General features: G+C 41.0%; 1 protein-coding gene across 1 annotated transcript in view; it reads right to left on the bottom strand.

Annotated features, from left to right (window-relative positions):
• The window catches only part of MAMDC2 (MAM domain containing 2), a 64,541-nt gene that overhangs the window by 42,379 nt on the left and 486 nt on the right, over window positions 1–21,676 (bottom strand). The window contains exon 2 of the mRNA XM_042826735.1: window positions 21,444–21,671. Within this exon, the coding sequence (XP_042682669.1) occupies window positions 21,444–21,671 (228 nt within the window). The remainder of the gene's footprint in view (window positions 1–21,443; window positions 21,672–21,676) is intronic.

Raw genomic sequence — 21,676 nt, 5'->3', positions numbered from 1 at the left:
GGAGCCAACTGTACGAGGTTCAGTGAGACCAAGTCTGAGTCCTGCACTTTAGTCACAACTCCAGACAATGCAACAGGCTTAGAACAGTGTGGGTGGAAAACTGTGCAGAGGAAAAGGACCTGGGTATGCTAGCTGACAGCTGCCTGAATGTGAGCCAGCAGAGTGCTGATGGTGAAGAAAGCCAGCAGCACCCTGGCTTGTATTAAAAATAGTGTAGCCAGCACGAGCAGGGAGGTGATCGCTGCCCTGTACTCAGATCTAGTGAGGCCACACCTTCAGTACTGCTTTCAGTCTTGGGCCCCTCACTACCTGAAAGACATCGAGGCCACAGAGAGTGTCCAGAGAAGTGCCACAGATCCAGGGAAGGCTTTGGACACAAGTCTTATGAAGAGCAGCTGAGGGAACGGGGGTTGTTCAGCCCAGAGAAGAGAAGCTCAGGGGGAACCTTGTCGCTCCCTACAACTCCCTGAAAGGAGGATACAGTGAGGGTTGCCTGCTTCTCCTGAACAACTAGCTTAAGAATGAGAGGTAATGCCCCTAAGTTGCTCCAGGGGAAGTTCAGGCCATGTATTAGGAATTTTTTTTTTCTCTGAAAGAGTGGTCGAGCATTGCAAAAGGCTGCCCAGAGAGCCAGTAGGGTCACCATGCCTGGAGGTTTTCAAGAAAACGATATATGTGGCACTGATGGACATCATTTAGTGGACACAGTGGTGATGCCTTGCTGACCGGATTAGCTAATCTTATTGGTCTTCTCCAGCCTTAATGATTCTATGATTCTATTCTATAACTGAATATAAAAAAATAAAATAAAGAGTCTAGTCAAGATAAGTCTTAGGCCTTAGATAACCTCTGAAAAATCTCAGATATTGAGTACAATCTTTGAAATTAAATATGAATGCAATTGCAGAATAAATTGGCAAGATAGGAGAAAACAGCAACTGAAACAGAGTATTTTATTACAGTTGGCATTTAAAAATCAATTAAGTTAATGAATTTTAGTTTACAACTAAAAATATATGTGATCACAGAAAACTGCAGTCGATTGTTTGGAGTAATAATTATCTAATCAGTTTGATTTGAATCTGAACAGTAAATGAGTTAATGTTCTCACCATCGGAATAACAGTTGGGACCTTAACATCTCATTTCACACTTGTTTCTGAAGCTTACTGAAATTGTCATAGAGCATGTCCATCCCTTTCTCTTATTGCTCTTCGGCTATGCAGGCTTGCATACCTTGCTGACACCAGGCTGTATTATCAGGGTAGCAGATGCAGCTGGGATATAGCACTTGGCACGTAATAATTTATAAAATTCTCTGAACTTTCTAATAAAATTTTAAGGTCTGTTGTTTGGCAATTCACATCCATAACATGTTGAAGGAGCTAAACGTACTGAAGAATAGAGCCGTGTTTGTAGATAAGTATATAAACTGCAGAGTGGCTACCAATGCCTTTTCAACTTGAACCTTTTCTTCTGCATCCCTCTTAATGTATTTACTCTGATTTAGATCTCATCAGTGTCTCTGCCTGGCTGCTTTCTGTAGCCTTTATGTAGCCCAATGGATAACAGTGACCATAGCAGCACTAATGGAAACCCCGCAGCAGGTTTGCCATGCATGTCATGCAGCCTCCTCAGCAATATGAGTAAAAAGCAACCAGCAAACTGTTTAGATGGAACAGACTTCACCTAGTCCCACCATACAGGTACAGAAGATCTGGCAGACTGCCTTTATCTATCAGCCTAGAGCAAAGCATTATTATAAGCATAATTTCTCCTCTTTCTTGTAGTACAGTTCAGGTCATACAAAGACTGTACGAAGTAGGATGATACAATCACCAGTTAGGAAAGGCCTCAAGAGTGAGCCTCAGATAGTGCAGTTGTCCAGCAGGCAGCGATTCCATTTTCCAGCATGTTTCAAAGATTTAGGTTTTGTGTTCTTTCCATGGAATAATATGAATATTTTCAAACCATTGACTTAGGCTGAAACTTCCACCGTTCTGGGTTTTAGCTTGAGCTCTCCATCTCTCCCACTTTCTCTTAGTAATAGCAAATTTATCTCAAGAGTAAGTGGAGTAACTGGCACTTTGACTAAGAATAGAGGCAGTAGAATTCGTTGTTAGATGCGTAACAAAACAGAAAAACAAAAATGATCTGTCAAAAACAAATACCACAAAAACTGAACAGTCTGGAAAGGCTAACCAACCCAGCACAGGGAGAAGAAACTCTCTGAAGTACTCTGCTAGTAAAGGGTGATTGAGCATGTATCTACTTTTGGCTTCAGTACCCACTATCTGTGAAGTCTATTCCAAATTCATGAGTGTTTTTTCACATAAAGACAAACACTGATTACTTTTTACCTACATGTGATGGTCCAAGCTACACATACCACTCATCTTATTTCCATATATGACAACTTCACTGTGCACAGTTCTTCTTTGTCAAACAAACTATAGTTACTGCCCTAATAACTCTCCAGTTTGACACTTAGTTTAAAATAAGTGCTAGAAGTGGCTATATTTAGCGAACAATCTGGTATTGATATAAATTCTCTCCTGTTTCCACTTAAGCACACAAGAATATTCTTGGCCAGGAAACAAAACCCTCTGCAAAAGGCCTCAAGGATTAAAATGCAAAGCAATGACTAGATAAGAACTATTAAAGATTAATGGATTTGGACACCTTCTGCTTGTTACTAAACATTAACTAATCTTAATACAAGCAACAGCTTTGAATAGCACTGCCTAGCCATGGATGTATGTTTCAAATGCCATGAGTCATCCTATTTGAAATACTAAAGCAGCAACTTAAAATGAAGCATTCATATAGTTACATGTAAATTTTAAAGGATGTATACGAATATCTTAATAAATGGTTTGCTAGCAGTAAGTATCATGAAGCTGAATATGCAACTGCTGATTCAGACACTAAGCAAGCCAGTTCTGATACACACCTGAAAACAAACTGTTTATTTCTCAGGTCAACAGAGTGATCATTTTATATGTCCTAGACCTTTTCATATCTCCAAAGAATAGGTCTCTGTGGTAAAATGTTCAAGTAAATTGGATTTCTTAAACATATTCTTTGTTGCTATATTAGACGTACATTAAAAATCTTGGTGCCTACATGCTTGTATTCATAGTTTGCATTTATCCATGTACAGTAACTCAAGGCAACCTTTACCTCCTCTTATAAACACTTAGAAATTAAAATGACTACAAATGAAATTACACTTTGGAAGACCATAACCAATGATCCCATGCTTGCTCAGCAGGCTCAAATTTGTTCACAGCTATGGAAGTATACTCCTGCCGCCCAAAAACTGAGCAGTACTAAAAATTCCACATTTTTTTGCTCCCTTTCCTGCTATTCTGAATAATTTCCCTACTGGACTCTTAAGAGTGGCACCAAATGGATAAGGCTCTGTAATAGAATGTCACAGGGTAAGATTATATATATTATATATTATATCAGGATGATCAGAATCATGTATACAATCTATTCACATACTCACAGAATGGCTAAGGAAGGGACCTTAATGACCATCTAGCTCCAATCTCTCTGCCTAAACCATGTTGCCCAGGGACCCATCTAACCTGGCCTTGAACATCTCCAAGGATAGAGCTTCCTTAGCTTGGATAATCAGCTATGATCTTCCTTGGATTTCACAGAAAAATCTAAGACACTAAGTTTGTGAAGCACGGCTTGACACATGGAAATGTGTCTTTAAGCCCTCGGTCTTTTGGTTCCAGCACCTACTTAAAAATTTTAAATTTCTGTGACTTCTAGCCACACATCTGTACATGTTTACAGCAGGAAATAGATTTCTCTGTTTGCAAGGCATCTGGCACATGGGGAAGGTGAAAACATACACAGTAAGAACAGACAATAATAATAAATACTGATAATGAGTAAATACTGATAAATGAAGGGTATAGAAAGCCTTGGAGAGCAAAGGCATCTATTTACACAGTAGATGCAAGGCAGACAGCACAGCTACATCTGCTTTGTCGCTTGCCTAAACATATCTTGATCTTCTGAGAGCAACCCAGAGCCCATACCCATTAATTCATCTGCTGCCCTGATGACTACATAAAATTTTGATGCCAATTACTGTCCCTTGGCCTTAAACGAACTCAATTCACTTTGACTAAACAGCTACAAGATGGCACTTTCAGACAAGAAGATTCATTTTCAGAAATATCTGCCAAGACTGATTAGATGCAGACGAAATATTTTGCCTAAGCTTCCTCTGCATAACAACCACATATAAAATAGCACATGCCAAAGATCAAGAAGTCCTCAAATGGAAATTACTAAAAAATAGAAAATTATGAAGAATAGACCCTCCTGAGGAATGCATCAGAGTACACTGCAATTTAGTTTGTTTCCCATTAAATCTTTCAGACACGATCTTTAGAAAATCTTAGCTACACAGCAGGCATACCTGAAAAAAAGTAAGGAACAGATTCTCCATATCTGACAATCAAGAGATCCTCTATCCAGTGTGGTTCCTGAAAAAACATTTATTTTCTCTTTTGAATGAGGGTGCAGTCTGTACACATGTATGCATACATGGACTTGGGCAGAATCACATAATCACAGAATCATCAAAGTTGGGAAGAACCTCCAAGATCATCCAGTCCAACCGTCCACCTACCACCAATAAACTGCATCCCTCAGTATAACATCTAAACGTTTTTCTTGAAAACGTTTTTCTTGAAAACCTCCAGGGACGGTGACTCAATCATCTCTCTGTGCAGCCCATTCCAGCACCTGACCACCCTCTTGGAGAATAAATTTTTTCCTAACATCCAACCTGAATCTTCCCTGAGCAACTTCAGGCCATTCCCTCTAGTTCTACCACTAGTTACGCAGAAGAAGAGGCCAACCTTCCACTTCATCACAACCTCCTTTCAGGGAGTTGTAGAGCGATAAGTCTTCCTGGAGCTTCTTCTCCATACTGAACAATCCCAGCTCCCTCAGCCACTCCCCATAAGACTTGTGCTCCACACCCCTCACCAGCTTTGTTGCCTCCCTCTGGACACACTGTAGGGCAATGTCTTGTAGTGAGGGGCCCAAAACCAAATACAGTATTCGAAGTGCAGCCTCACCAGAGCTAAGTACAGGGGTTGATCACATCCCTGCTCCTGATGGCAGCACTATTTCTGATACAAGCCAGCATTTTTTCATTATTTATTCTGTTTGTTACCTTTCAAACAATCAGAAATTCTCTCATTTCTCTGTGTGAGACCTCTATAAAGTACTACTGCAGCAAGGCACTCAAACAAAGTGAAGACATCAGAGAGTCACAAAATGACTAAGGATGGCAAGGAACTTCGGGTCTATCTGGACCAATCCCACTGCTCAACCAGGGCACCTGGAGCAGGCTGCCCAGACACCGGTCCAGGCAGCCTTTAAAGACCTCCTAGGAGCAGACTGCATAACCTCACTGAACAGAGTATTCTAGTGCTCTGTCACCTGCACAACACAAAAGTGTTTCCTGGTGTTCAGATAAAAGCTTTCATGTTTCAGTTTATGTCCACTGTGTCCCATTCCTGGGCACCACTAGAAAGTACCTAGCTCTGTTTTCTGGAGAGGCACCTCAGTTTTTATTTCTGAGGGATGAAAATTCCCATGTGTCTCAAGCTTTGCTCACAGGGGAGACATTCCAGTGTTTTCTTCATCTCTGTGGCCCTTCATTGGATTCTCTCTAGTGTGTTCATGTCTATCTTGTGTCAGGGAGCCCAGAACTGGATTACAGTACTGCAGCTGCAGCCTCACTGGCACTGGGTCTACCACCTTCCTCTGTATCCTGTCAGCATTTCACCAACTGTACACCAGAATGCCACTGGCCACAAGGACACACTGCTGACTTGTGCTTTACTTGGTGTACAGCAGGACTCCAAAGACCTTTTCTGCAATGCAGCCTTCCAGCTGGTTAGCCTCCAGTTTGTATAGGTGGCCAAGGTTGCTCATTCCCAGGTGCATTAAGTTTTTCCCTTGTCGAACTGCGTGACCTTATTGTCAGCCCATTTTTCTAGCCTGTTGAGTTCCTTCTGGATGGCAGCATGACTCTCTGGCACATCAGACATTCCCCCCAGTTTTGTGCAATCAGCAAAGTTGCTCAGGGTGCACTCTATCCCATCCAACACAGATAATTAGTAAAGATGGCAGACAGTCAGTCTGAGAATTGACCCCTTGTGATCAGTGCTGGTTACTGGCCTCCATCTGGTCTTTGTGCCACTGATCACCACCCTCTGAGCTTGTAAATTCAGTTTTCAATCCACCATGCTCACCCAACTCATATTCACCAGTTTCTCTATGAGGAACTTACAGCAATTTAAAGTCAAACAGCAACAATAAAATAAAATAAAAACCTTCAGAACTTCCAGATGCATGAAATGTAAATAGGTGTTGAAAGTATTCAAAAAGAATCGCAATAAGACTAGAAGCCTTCTTTCTTTGTTTAACAGTTTCTCACTGCTTATAATGCCATAGCTTCAGCAACTAAGTTTCCAGTTAGTTTTCCAGCAAGAGAAGCCAAGACTTCCTATTTCTAAACTGTTTGAAACTAAGGTGCCTTAGTACACCAGTGAGACAAATTATCTGTTTTCCTCTTTGAAAGCAGTTGTAAAGTGTGTGTTTGGCCATTTTTCTCATCCATTTGCAGCAGCCATGCCACAAGGCATATTTACGTATTTCTACATCACCCACACCTTGGCTGCAGCTCTTGTTGCTTTCCCTGTAACTACACCTCTGAGAATACGGTCTTGCAAATGTCAGTGGTAATAACAACAGTAATAATAATCACTGTTGCTTCAGAACGATTTTTTAAATACAGAACCCATTGATTAAGCTCATTAATTATATCCTCTCTTGTGAGAAGAGAAATGCATCTTTCTTTAAGGAAAGAAAAGCAGTTTTTCCTACTGTCTTTTCCTTTGGTATTTTCTTTCATTCAGACGTTCTACAAAAAGCCTTTAACACCAAACACTGTATTCATGTGTATGTATATGAACTTAACAAAATCAAGAAATTTCTGAAACACAAAAAGCATATGAAAAATCTAAATGCAGGACAAAATTTTCTAGCTGGGATACTATTATATCCAGTCAGTGCAAACAAGCTGTGCCATCCAAGATCTGCCAGCATCCAAAACAGGAAACAAAGTCCAGGAAAAGTCAGAATATCATTTATAACTTCCCAAAAAAGTCAGCATTACTGATTTCCAAAGAAAATGTGCCACAGACTAAATTATCATCTTCTTGCAAAAAAATATGAAGAATGGAAAAACTAAGGCAGAACTCATTGGTTTCAACTCTGATAAGCTGATTGCACGTTCTCTCCTCTGAGGGGACGAGACTCCTGTGATGTTTAGTAGTACAACATGATGGACACATTGCCAGAGAAAAATATGCAATATCCATTTGACTTTCCCACAGTTGTTCTCAGACCTGACTTCTCCCTACCTCATGCAATAAAGAATTTGTGTCCCTCCCATTACAGACCCTGGTTCTATGACTTCCTTCTACCCTACTGCTCTCAGACTATGCCCAGAAAACCTCATGATTTTTTTGCAACACACTGGAAAACAATTAGCATACTTCAGTTTACCACAGCACAAAAAACATGAACTGTTCTCCCAAAGGACTACCCAGTGCTTGCAAGCCTTGCAGTAACCTTTGAAGACTTTAACTCAACAGTGACTTTTCCTTATGGCTACCAATACGAACTTGAGGCTAGCCTTGGTTCTCATGGTGAGGCATGAACCTCATCATCTGCTACTGGAGTGAGGAGACAGATGTAAAATCCCAACGAATACAATGATGTTTGCATCCTTCTCATATTTCAGAGTCCTGCATTACAGAATGTAATGTTCCACCTCCTGACAACAATGTTCTCCAGTGGGTTTCTCAGGTCATGTTCATTACAGCTTCTGAACTGTGAAAAAAAAAGCATATTTCAGCCTGAATGAAACGTGGTTCAGCAACTGTAGAATTGGCCAATAAAAGGAGATACCTTTTCCTCACAAGATCTACAAATTAATCAGAGAGTGACAATGGACACTGAGTTAATTCATCTCTACGTCTGATCTGCTCATCATTAATAAGTTTTCTAAAAGTTAATCTGAAATTGGTTCTTAAAATGTATTAAAATATGACCTTTAATGTTATTATCAGAGAACAGTGAAATACTCATTCACAGAGAAAATAGAAAGGCTGTCTGGCCCTTTTAACTTCCAGACATTGTTTGCATCTGATTCAAAACTGAATGCAGGAGCATTCACTCTGTTATCACACCAAAATCTACTTTGACTTTTGTCTAACTTGAGTGCTAGACAAAGCAGCAATCACACCCTCAGAACAGTTTCAATCAGTTTATATGATGTAACACCAAAAAAAAAAAAAAAAATTACTTCCTTTGAAAATTCACTATAGTTTGGCAATACAACACCTAAAATCTGCACTTCCATTTCATAGAATCATGGAAATATAGAATAACTTGGGTTGGTAGGGATCTTAAGGGTCATCAAGCTCCAGCACTCCCACCACAAGCAGGGCCACCAACCTCCCCATTTAATACCAGACCAGGCTGCCCAGGGCCCCATCCTATCTGGTCCAGAACACCTCCAGGGATGGGGCACCCACAACCTCTCTGGGCAGCCTGTTCCAGCACCTCACCACTCTCTCTGTAAAGAACTTCCCCCTGACATCCAACCTAAATCTTCCCTCCTTCAACTTAAAACCAATTCCCGTTGTCCTGCTACTATCTACCCTTTCAAAAAGATGAACTACATTTCTGAAGTTCTTCTGACATTTTTTGTATGAAATACTGCGTAACGGTCCAGCAAATGTGAAGAAATGCATACAGTCAGAGCAGTGTCTCTTAAAGTATTTTAATGGTTCACTAATTGAGAACTGTGAAGTCTGTGTTAGGCCTAAGACTTTGACTGATATTTCACACAGAAATCTAGTTACTCTGACTCATGGACCTTTCCATATGAGGACTCATAAAGCTTTCAGAACTGAGCATTAGTAACACACAGCTCATGCTTTATCAGAGATTACCTCTATTTAAAACAACTTTCAAAGTACACCAACAAAATTACCCAGACTACTGGAGTTGTCTGATAAATTCTTCTTGAACCATCTCTGCCAAAAGAAAACATGCTGCAAGAACAGCTGCATAGTATAGAAGAAATAATCTGTTTAGCAAAAAGTATTTTTACGGTGCCAGACACTAATTATTATATAATATTTGAGGAATGTTTGGCTTTATTATTGTACAAGTAAGGTCTTGAATATTTGGTGACTAGAACCATGAGGAGAAACAAGGCAAAAGATGCCCACTTTCTTAAAGGAAAGTGATAAAATATTTTTAACTGATACAGAGACTTCTAAGCAATCAAAGTACCATATGAAGTTACATAGATGACTAGACTGACCTTTTATTTGACCTTCTGCTACAATGCTGTTAATTAATATAACTGTTATTAATATAACTGTTACAAAGTTATATTAATAAGTAAAACTTGAAAGATTAAAGGTGAATTTCTCCTTCTTTTTAAGCACATACTCTTGAGATTTAGGATTCTTGATCCTGTTTGATAAATTCAACTAATTTAATTAATCAACTAATTAGTCAGCCAACTAATCATAGTGTGGCTTGTACTGCTCTTGCAAATGGCAGCTAAGGATGAAAGGTCTTAGCATGGTGATACAGTGACACTACTATAAAAAAATATATAAAGGAAGGGGAATGCAAGAAGCTTTCAAAGATTCCACTTTATCCCCGCTAGTGAGTGACACAGGCAAGCTGGCAACAACAGACAAGGAGAAGGCTGAGGTATCCAACAATTTTTTTGCCTCAATCTTCTCTGATAACTGCTTGTCACACAGTCCTCAAAAGTTTGGTTCAGAAGGACAGGACTGGGGAAGCAACGTCCCTTCCAGTGAGCAAAAATCATGTTTGACCACCTGGAGAATCTGAACACTGACAAGCCTATGGGTCCTAATGAGATGCATCCCAGAGTCCTAAGCAAAGTGGCTGTTACAGTCCCCAAGACTCTCAATGATACTTGAGAAGTCATAGCAATCCAGTAAAGTCCCTGGTGACTGGAAAAAAGGCAACACCTATTTTTAAGAAGGGTAAAAAGGACGTCCCTGGGAAATACCTACCTGTCAGTCTCCCTTTTGTGCTGGGAAAGATTGTGGAGCAGATCCTTCTGAAAGCCATGTTAAGGCATACAGAAGACAGGAAGGTGATACAGGAGAAGCAGCATGTCTTCACCAAGTGCAAGACCTGCCTTACCAACCTGCCTGCCTTCTAAGACGGTGTAACTCTATCAATGAACAAGGGAAGAATCTCTGATGTCATACTTCAGTAAGGTCTTCAACACTGTACCCCACAACATCCTTCTCTACAAATTGTGAAGATATCATATCATCATAGAATTGTTAAGATTGGAAAAGACCTATGAGATTACCCAGTCCAACCCCAATCCATCCCACAGGTCCCATTGAGCCATGTCCCTTACTGCCACATCTCCATGGTTCTGGATGAAGAAGTGGCTGCAGAACCCAGAGTGGCAGTCAACAGTTCGATGTCTGGATGGAGATCAGTGAAGAGTGGTGTCCCTTAGAAGTCAGTGCTGGGACCGATAACTCTTCAGTATCTACATCAGTGACACTGACAGAGGGGTCCAGTACACCTTCAGCAGTTTTGCAGATGACATAAAGCTGCATGCTGTGATCAACATGCCTGAGGGATAGGATGCCGTTCAGACAGACTAGATAGCCTGAGCAGAGGTCAAGGTGAACCTCGTAACATTAAACAAAACTAAATGCAAGGTCTTACATGTGCATTGAGGCCAGACCTGCTAAATACGTTCTGGGGTACTGGTGGATGACAAGCTGGACATGAGTCAGCAATGTGCCTTCACAGCTCAGAAAGCCAACCATATCCTCAGCTGCATCAAAAGATGCATAACCAGCAGGAGGTGAGGTACTCTACTTTGCACTGCTGAGGCCTCACCTGGAGTACTGTGTCCAGATGTAGAGTCATTCAAAAGTTCCTTCCAACTATATGGATTCTGTGATTCTATAATTCATAACATTCTATATAAGATTATAAGGACATTTTCAGGCTGATTCTACTACAACTCTGCAAGAGCCTGATACACAAAGTGAACAAATAAGATATTTTTACTAGCAAAAATGCTTCTTAGACATCTGTGGTCACCCTTCCATGTAAGCATGAACTTTTTTTCTGAACTCAGTACAGGTCTTGACCCACACTCCATAATTTATTGTAGAAATAGACAGTTATTCTTCCACTTCCCTCAGAAAAACAAACTGGCAAACAGCTGGCTCTCCTTTTTCAGGATAATTACCTATGCAGAGCAGTAAGCTCAATGACCACAAAGTGGCTTAGACTGCCTGTCAGCAGTTTCATTCATTGCCTGCACATAAAAATTCATGCTCTGCTTGTACCCTGAAATTGCTAGAAAGAAACCTCAGTTCAAATCCTTTAAATCTTTCATTTTCCATAAAATTGAAGATATTTCCAGCTGTTTTCAGCACATGATATTGCAGGTTTATAAAGATATTTTAGCCAAATTCAACAATAAGGTCCACATCCATCCATAACAGAAGCTGAAAATATTACAGAATCACAGAATCACAGGGATTGGAAGAGACCTCAAGAGATCACCAAATCCCACACCGCTGCTAAAGCAGGCGCCCTAAAATAGGTTGCACAGGTAGGTGTCCAGACAGGTCTTGAATCTCTCAAGGGAAGGAGACTCCACAACCTCTCTGTGCAACCTGTTCCAGTGCTCTGTCATTCTTAAAGAAGTAAAGACATTCCTCCACATGTAAGTTTTAGGTCATTCCTCCTTGTCCTATCGCTACACACTATTAAGAAGAGCCTGGCTTCATCCATTTGCCTCCCAGCTCCCTGTAGATTATTTATAAACATCAACCAGATCCCCTCCTCAGTCTTCTTTTACTGAGGCTGAACAGACCCAGGATACTCAGCCTTTCCTCATAACAGAGATGCTCCAGGCCCTTTCTCATCTTTGTGGCCTTCTGCTGGACTCCGTTTTTTTGAACTGGGAAGCCCAGAACTGGACACAGTAGTCTAAATCTGGCCTCACCAGGGCAGAGTAAAAGGGAGGATCGTCTCCCTCAGCCTGCTTGTTTTAATTTACTCTGGGATACCATTGGCTTTCTTGGACAAGGGCACACTGCTGGTTCATGATCAGCTTGTCATCCACCAGGACCCCCAAGTCCTCCTCCACAAAGCCCATCTCCAGCAGGTCATCCCCTAACTTGTACTGATGCATGCAGTTATTACTCCCAAGGTATAAAAATCTACACTTGCTCTTGTTAAATCACATCAGATTCCTCCCTGCCCAACTCTCCAGTATGTCCAGGTCTTGCTGAATAGTAGCACTGCCTTCCCTCATGTCAGTCACTCCTCCCAGCTTTATGCCATCAGCAAACTTGTTGAGACTGGTCTCTACCTCTTCATCCAGGCCATGGATGCAGATGCTGAATCAGATCCAGCACTCACTCCTGAGTAACACCACTAGTTACAAATCTCCAACCAGACTCTGCACCACTGATGACAACTTTCTCAGCTCTGCCAGTCAGCCAGTCTTTAGTCCATCTCACCACCCAGTCATCTATCCCACACTTTCCAAGTTCTATAACAAGGATGTTGTGGGAGACAGTGAAAAACACTTTGCCAAAGTTGAGGTACTCAACATCCACTGCTCTCCCCCCATCTACCCAGGCAGTGATTAGATCATAGAAGGCTAACAGGTTGGTCAAGCATGATTTCCCCTTGCTTAATCCAAGTTGACTACTTCTGATAACCTTCTTCTCTTTCAAACTGCTTGGAGAGGCTATCCAGAACAAGTTGTTCCATCACCTTTTCAGGGATGGAAGTGAGGTTGACTGACCTGTACCAGATCTCCTTGCCCTTTTTGAGCACTGGAGTTACATTGGCTATATATATTTCTATTGATAAATTCCTCTTAACGGAGAACAAAACAGCACAAAGCTGGACAGATCTCCTAACCTCAGGCCCTATCCTTTCCATCAGTCAGCCTTAGTAGCTGTCATTTCAGGCACAAAGCTTCAGTGTTTGTCTGATGCAGCCTCAGATTCTATAGCCTTTCCACACAGATTTGGGGCATGGTCATCTTGCCAGTTCATGCAAGGTGTGGTTTCTCTGGAGAAGCTGTACAAATGCAACCAAAACATACAATTCCATGGTAACTCAAAGCTAGCCCAGGATATGTCTGTGTAAGCTGAAGTCTTATATAGAGTGATTACTACAGATTCATATCTAGATTTTCATGTTTATGTGCACGGTTGGCACATGTGAAGCTGCAATCCATTTTCCAGTAAATGTGGTTTATGGTGCTGCATTATCAGCACAAACTGTTTTATCTTAGAATTAAAAACTTTGTTACCCAGAGAGAATCAGTTTTGCTCTGGGGTAGTACATCAGCATCTTGTTTGATTAAGCTACTTTAACCTCCAACACCTATCCCAAACACTCTTTGCACTCACACAGTTGCTTGTTTCTTGGAGAGGTTGTTCAAATTCTTCTGGTAAATTACCTATTGTCAGTTGTCTACAAGATAAATGAAGTCCAGTCTGCTGTGAGCAGTCACAGGTACGTTCAGACAAGAATTTTGTAACAGCTGTCCTCTCTGTCTTCCACAGCTCTGTGTAAAATGCACTAAAATAGTTTGTTGATTCTGTAAGTGCTGAATCACTAGCAGCTGTAAGTGAAAATACACTTCTGAAGACATTTCTACCCTGCGGACAAGGAGAAATGCTTTGAAACTCATCTCTCATGCAGTGATTCACCGATAATAACTTTGAATTTGTTTGTTCTCCAATGCAAATTGAAAGTCAAGACTTATCAGAAGTCTCATGCAGAGCCAGCTGCTGATGAAGCCCTCCATGAATGTGAACTTGGACATCTTTTTGCACAAACTGAGCAAAAAGTGAGCTAATCACCATAATTAAGACATAATCCAATATAAATGTCTACTTGGAAGCCCAGAACAGGAAGTTATACTTGGGAAAGCACAATGTCAGATGTTCTACTCATGTCAACAAGACAAGGGTGAGGCTGGGACAAGGCTGAATCCTACATAGTAGCATACGTAGTATTATTAAGCTGTTGATAGTTTTAACAAGAAAATTGCAAAACAAAAGCAAGCTAACTCAAACACAAGAGACGCAGCTGTGTAATAAAATGTAATGCACAGGAGCCATGGCATCAGAGGCAAAGGAGAAATAAGTACAAGACACTTGTACCAAAAGGTGGTTGGTTTTTGTTTTTGTTTTTGTTTTTGTTTTTGTTTTTTGTCCTTTGGACTGACTGTTGAGGAGAATTGTTACTCAAAATGCAATTATTTTTTTTTTTTTTTTACAGACAGACAAACACTTCAATTATGAGCTCAAGATAAAACAGATCATGTGCCCGGTCTCATGCCTTTTCCACTCTGCATTAGAGTACTCAGGGCACAAATGCCCAGGGTATATTTAGGGAAGACCCACATAACTCCCATAGAGGATTTATAAGCAGTAAACTCTGACAATGAGCTAGCATTTGGTATGCTAGCTTGGTTCTGCTGTGATCAGGTACAAGGTTGTCCAAATCTCTCTATATTACCCCCTACTTTTCTTCCAATTACACTGTTATCATGAATACATACAAACACTTGTCTCATCCTCTAATTCGATGATCTGAGGGTTCTACAAAGCCAGCAATACTATATTACTTTTACGGAGACATTTTGAAATTCTGTACTGTTCTATATACAGGAAAGTACTGCCAGTAGATGTGAAGAAAACAGAGACTACTGATATGCCAATATATCTGCCAAAAGGTTTATAACTGAGCAAGAGAGAGCACATATCAGATGCTGTGTTTGCTGAATGGCAAGATACAGGATCACTACTGATTACCTGTTTAATTACTCCACATATTATAACACTATTGATGTGGCATTCAAGATGACAAAGTTCAGATTAAAAGAAGTCAGTTTTAAATCAAATGGCACAGCTGGACAAGCCACATCTAGATAAGAGGTTCTGTACACTGCTAGCCTTGTTCCTGACTTATTTGTTCTCCCAGGATAGCATTCTGCCTCTTGAAATTATGTTCTACTTTAAAACCATTTTAAACTATGCTAAATATGGTAAGTATGACAAGTAACATGATAAGTATGTTCCAAAAGGCAAACTTTCATTTCCTGCCACTATCGTTAGTGATTTAAAACAAGTTGGAGATCGCAATGTAAGACTGAACATGTACAAGTTTATGGTGCCTGATGACATGCATCCCAAAGTCTTGAAGGAACTGCCTGAGGTGGTTGCCAAGCCACTCTCAATAATATTTGAAAAGTCTGTCAAGCAAAGTCCCCAGTGACTGGAAAAAGGGAAACATCACTCCCTATCACTACCCATTAGGGTACTGAGTCCAAGCATGGGGCCTCAATAACATAACAGACATGGAGCTGTTGGGGGAGTTCCAAAGAAGGGCCACAAAGACCCTTCTCCGACATTGCAGCACCTCTCTCAGAAAGAAAAGATGAGGGAGCTGAGGTAGTCTAGGAAAGGCTCTGGAGAGATCTCACTGATTCTTTCCAGCACTCAAAGGGAACTTACAAACAGGAAGGAGACCAACATTTTACACAGTCTGATAGCAGTAAGACATGCGGGAATGGTTTTAAACTAAAAGAGGGCAGATTTATATTAGATATTAGGAGGAATTTTTCACTCAGAGAGTGGTCAGGCTGGAAGAGGCTGCCGAGAGACACTATGGGTGTCCCATCCATGGAGGCATTCAAGGCCAGATTGCATAGGGACATGGGCAGCCTGATGGGGTGGATGATAAACCTGCCCACAGCAGGGTTTTGGAGCTAATTGTATTTAAGTTCCCTTCCAATCCAAGCCATTCTATAATTCTGTGATCCAGAGATGCTAAAAGATTCAATGTTGTTTGTTTATCTGCTTATCATAAACCATTATCTGACTGATGTCCATTTAGAGTAAATCACAAAATTAGAGTCTTGGAGTAGTCCAGCAAAATATGAACACAGTTTATGGAGAAGAAAATCAGGCAATTGTAAAATACACTATGATTTATTACATCACTTTTCTGAATGAAAACTATTTTATTTTAATTTTAATGGGACTTCTTTCACTGCAGAAAGAGAAAGCTTTCCTCTAAAACTCTGAAGTACACATTACTAAAAATATATCCATTGAGACATGAGATATTGAGTTACACAAAGTCCCAGAATTTTAGAAGGAAAGCAATACACAGAATTGTGCATTTAGCACATAAGAGCCAGATGTGTTACAGCTGCATCAACTAGCAGTTATAGCTTCAGCATTTCAGTGACACATAACTCATTCTACAAGGACTGGTCTGAAAGTAATGCCTCCTATTTTATCATGTTTGCCCACGACATCAGAAGTGAATGTTGGTGATAAGTCAGCAGAAGTTGAACCTTCCGACCAATATTCCATTATGTTTTGTTGATGTGTGACAGATGGATGACAGCAGAAGGGCAGTCTGACAGACATGGAGTTGGACATGGAGTGTCTATGGAGCAAAGGTGTGGCACTGAATTCCTCCATGTGGAAAAAATGGCACCCACTGACATTCACTGACACTTGCTGAACATTTATGGAGACCAAACAATGGATGTGAGCACAGTGAGGTGGTGCATGGTGTGTTTGGTAACAGCAACATGGAAGACGAGCCATGTTCCAGATGGCCATGCACAGCCATCACACCACTAAATCAAGAGTGTCTCAATAAGCCCATCTGTGCAAATTGCAGATTTGTGCAGATTACAACCACAGAACTGTGCACAGAGATGTACGGAACATTAGATCAGCCTCAATGTGTTGAAAATGAGGGTAGCAACGCTGAAATATCACAAAGTTTGCATCAACTGAGTTGCACAAATGCTCACACAGGAAGAGAAAGAACACTGTATACAAGTTTGTCAGGACCTGTTGAACCAATATGAAACTGAAGGTGATAGCTTCCTGCATTGCATCAGTAGTGGTGATGAGATATGGTGTTACCAATATGAACTAGAGTCAAAACAGCAGTCCATGAAGTGGTGACATCTGAAATATCCATCAGAGTCTTCAGCAGGTAAAATGACGTGCATTGCCTTTTGGGATAGGAAAGGGGTGATCTTTCTGGATTTCCTGCTACCTGAATAAGCCATCAGTTCTGACTGCTACATCATGCACTGACTGAGCTGAGGGCACAGACCTCCACAGTCAGGCCAGAGAAGAGGAACCTTTCTCTTGCAACACCGTAACACCAAGCTACATACCAGTTTGAAGACCAGAGATTATATTGCCAGTCTCGGCTGGACTGCCTTACCACACACCATCCATCACATAGTCCAGATTTGGTACCTGCTGACTTCCACCTGTTTGGGCCAGTGAAAGAAAGACAGACGAAATGGACAACATTTTCTGAGCAACAGTGCTATAACTGCAGCTGCAAAACAGTGGGTCATCTCTGCTGATGCAAATTTTTGTGAGCACAGTATGCAGGCTCTTGTTCATCGCTGGTGAAATGTATAGTTCATGGTGGTGTCTATGTTGAAAAATAGTGTTTTATAACTAAGAATTTATCAAATACTGTTAGTGTATCTGTTGTAGTTTCCATGGAAATAAATTCGAGGCATTACTTTCAGTGACCCACATAGGTTGATACTGAATGCTGTTTGACAACAGTCTGCAGAAGAGAAAAGGTGACGGAGACAATCTACTGATACTGCTATTAAATTATCTCCATGTTCACTGATGCTGGCAGTGCATGGGCACGTTTGACAAAGATCACCTGCTTTTCAGAGCACATTGGCTCTGAAATAGAACATTATAAAAAAGATATAAGAGGTAAGAGGTATAGAAAAGATATAAGAGGTATAAGAGGTATAAGATATAAGGTTATAGAAAAGATAAAAGAACACTAATTCCTATAGTTTGCAGGGTTAATAAACACATTTCTTATCTAATGCTTAAATCCAAGCAAACAGATGCAGCACAAACTTCACTGGGGGGAATTTGAGTTGACAGCCCAAATGCACATTACTTCTTGCTTTATTAAAATGGTATCCATTAAAATGACAAGAGATTGAGAATAAAAGATACCCACAAACACAGGCACACAAAATGCTGTGCAGCTATTCTTGGCAAAAAATGTTAACAGGTTTTCCAGAGTCACAAAAACAGGTATGCCATAGTTATTGTGTCTAATGAAACTTATTTACGATATTGTTGTGAGCAGGATGTTCTTACAGTCAGGTTAAGGAGTGTGCTGGACAGGGCTGAGAAAGCAAAAAAGGCAAAAATCCAACCCCACAGAATGACTGCAACTGACTGAAGACAGTGTTTCTTACTCTCACTTCAAGTGGGTCTACCGCTCAGGATAACTGCCTATTAATGCTATATCTTCCTTGCTTTAGTGTATAAAGAAAGTAAGTTATCTTCTGCTTAGTAAAGAAGGTCATTATATTTACAAAGGACATGAGCCTCCTGAAATAATATTTGATCTGCTTCAAAAAACCTCAAGATTATTCAATGAGATCTCATCATATGAAGTTTTACACTGTATAAAGATTAACTGTGTCTTTCATTCACAACACATCTCTAATGCTGACACAGAAGTACATTCCTGTAGAAACTGGCATCTGCAAAGCTATATAACCCAAAATAACTGAGCATGAACTCATGCTAAATTTACCCGCCAATGTTAGTGCTAAATAATACAGCATTTAAGATCTTCAGCTGTCTTAAAGTACCACAGTCGTGATGAATACATATCTCTTTTCTAAGTTTCTCATCAGCTGTCTTATGACATATCTGGACTTTTTTTACACAGATTTCCTTTTCAGAGGCCTCATGAATGCAGGAATATTCATCCTAGAATGGGAGCAATGCCTATACCTCTGAATCTAGAGTAGAACATGTTAGTTTGCCTGTACTAAAGAGGCACTTGAAGCCTGCAGAGTTGCTTACTCTGTCCATTGTACACACAAATTCATCTGTTGCACTTTTGAGCAAATCAGAACAGCTACCCATGTTAGTATTGTTTTCTTCTGGTTGTCTTTTTGCACTCAGACTGAAATGTTCTAAAACCTCAGCCAATTACAGGGATCAAAACATAAGCCAAAAAAAAAAAAAAATCAAAACCTTTCTATTATAAAAAGTATAAACACACAATATATCTCTTTTTGTAGTACTACCAGAATACTAAAAAGCAGCCACAGATATTTTTAAGAAGCATCTGATCCTTAGAAATCTATCAGTTAAAGTGAGCATGCACAGCTGTAAACAGAAGTAAAATTCAACCTCGTACTTCCTATCTGCATCTGGCCCTTCAGAAGATACTGGCTTCCTTGGCAACAGGGCAGAAAACTTTCAAGTATGGAGTGGAAATTTCTGGACACAGTCTTACTTGTATTTACATCATCTTGACAGTTTGGCACAAGACCACACTACCAAGAGATTTATAAGACAAAATAACTTATACTGCAAGTCAGATACAACTATATTCCAAATAACATTTTAGAATAATAAATTTTGAAGTAGTGCATGCAGACGTGGAAAATAGGCTGCCACTCTCATTCTTAATTTCCTCTATTATACGAGCAAATTACCACACACACATACACACACACTGAAGTGCAAATCCCAGAGTCTGGTACTACCACCAGAAGCAGTTTTACTGAGTAAAAGAGCATCTACAGAAGATGGATTTGGCACACATGCCATGTCCATTTGGACGAAATACTGCCAACTAGATGTAGCTTCACAGTTCGCACTTCCAAAGAGGCTTTTAACCTGCATGCAAAGTGTATGGAATGACTTACTCTGACTAAACTACAGACTGCAGTGGAAGAAAAAAAAAAAAGGGCTTATAACGGAAATGCTGACAGAACTACACTGATTGAGAGTGTTGGTATACCACATACCCTCCCAGTGTAGTTACATATCTCTGAAAAAGAAAGATCTACAACAACAGAAGCTAATCAGCAGTATTAGCCACTGGCATGCAAGAAGCAAACTACAGCTAAAACAATGCTCTGCAGGGCCAAAGAATACCAACTGCTGCTGATTCAAACCTGATCAAACTTCCCTGTTTCTGGAAGCACTGTGGCATGGATGGGCACAATGCTTTTCTCGCCCACTTCTGCAGATGTAACTCACAGCGTCTCACAGTTCCTGGATAGTGAATCAGTGCCTCTGCCATGTGCTGCCCATAAATCACAGAGGGGAAGTGCTGCTCCGCAGCCTGGCAGCCCGCGACATGGCACAGCAAGGAGTGCAAACGGTCAGTAGATTTTTACCAGTATCTTCAAAAAAACAGGAGAATCTATGCATCTTTAAATAAATTAGAAGAATAAATCATTTTTACAAGAAACCACTATGTTCTCCCAGCCTGTTCTAACTTAGTACTCTGGGCATTCCCAAACCCTAATGATTAATGTGAAAATTAATGGTTATGGTGGCTTACTTTTGCTTCGTTAAAAACATTATAAGCTTCATTATAAGTTGGGTGACAGGTGGAATGATGAATTGCATCTTCCTGTTTTTAACGGTGCACTGATGAGGAATGATGAAGGCTCTCTGCCTCTTTTGTATCCACACTCGAGTTGCTATTTTTGATGCCTGCTTTGGAGCTTAGATGCTTCTGAATCTCACAGTCCCTTGAACACAATGAACACAACTTTCACTGTATGAATGACATTAGGGCCACAGTGCTATCCAAAATAATAATAGTTTTAAAATGCCTATGTATAACTACGTTGTATTTACATTTGTTTTTCTTCTATTCACATTCACTCTAACACTAAAACTGAGCAGATGGGAGTTAACAGTTGCAGGGAACCTCCATATCATCACTGAATTTTGTTCCTTTGAATGTCAGTCTTAATAACGTGTGATACTGCTTATCAAATACAAACACCTATGTTTCTATCTGAATTGTAGGTATCACAAAACACAAGACTTAACTGAATATGCCATGAAGATACTGTTCACAGACTATCTCCTACACTGAAAACACATCCACTTCTCAAGTTGGATCCAGAATATTGTTAGGGAAAAAGCAATTCTGCTTAGCAGGAATATGACAGATGAGTGCCTTTCTAAGAAAAGCATATATTCCCTACAGTAGATCTGCCCAAAGGAAAATGAAAGCAATACGAAGGAGGTTTCTGGGGCATCCCGTAGAAAGAAACCCGCGTGGAGGAACCTGAGCGGGGAAAGGTACACAGCACCGACGGGCACCGGTGCGAGGTGACACAGCGCGGGACGGGGGCTCCGGGGGAGGTTCGGCAGCCCCGCACGCCCGGGCTCGCAGCGCCCTTACCTTCGCCGTGCAGCGCCCAAGGCAGATGCGCGTAGTCCCACTCGTAGCCGCAGGCGCTGTCCTCAAAGGCGCAGGACCCAGGCGAGAGCGGCGCGGCCCGGGCCAGCCGGAGAGCTGCGGAGACAAAGTGAACCCGGTCACGGTCACGGCCCCGCCGGGGTGCGCGGGGACCGCGGGCTAAGTGCCGCCGCCGCCGCCGCCCGGACGGCGCCTCCCCCGCTGCCCCCGCTTAC

This window comes from Centrocercus urophasianus, unplaced genomic scaffold, assembly GCF_019232065.1.
Source record: "Centrocercus urophasianus isolate 14NV4802_14NV808 unplaced genomic scaffold, USGS_Curo_1.0 seq_27, whole genome shotgun sequence".
NCBI lineage: Eukaryota > Metazoa > Chordata > Aves > Galliformes > Phasianidae > Centrocercus > Centrocercus urophasianus.
The sequence above is the reverse complement of the archived record's forward strand: the minus strand, read 5'-3'. Positions and strand labels throughout refer to the sequence as shown.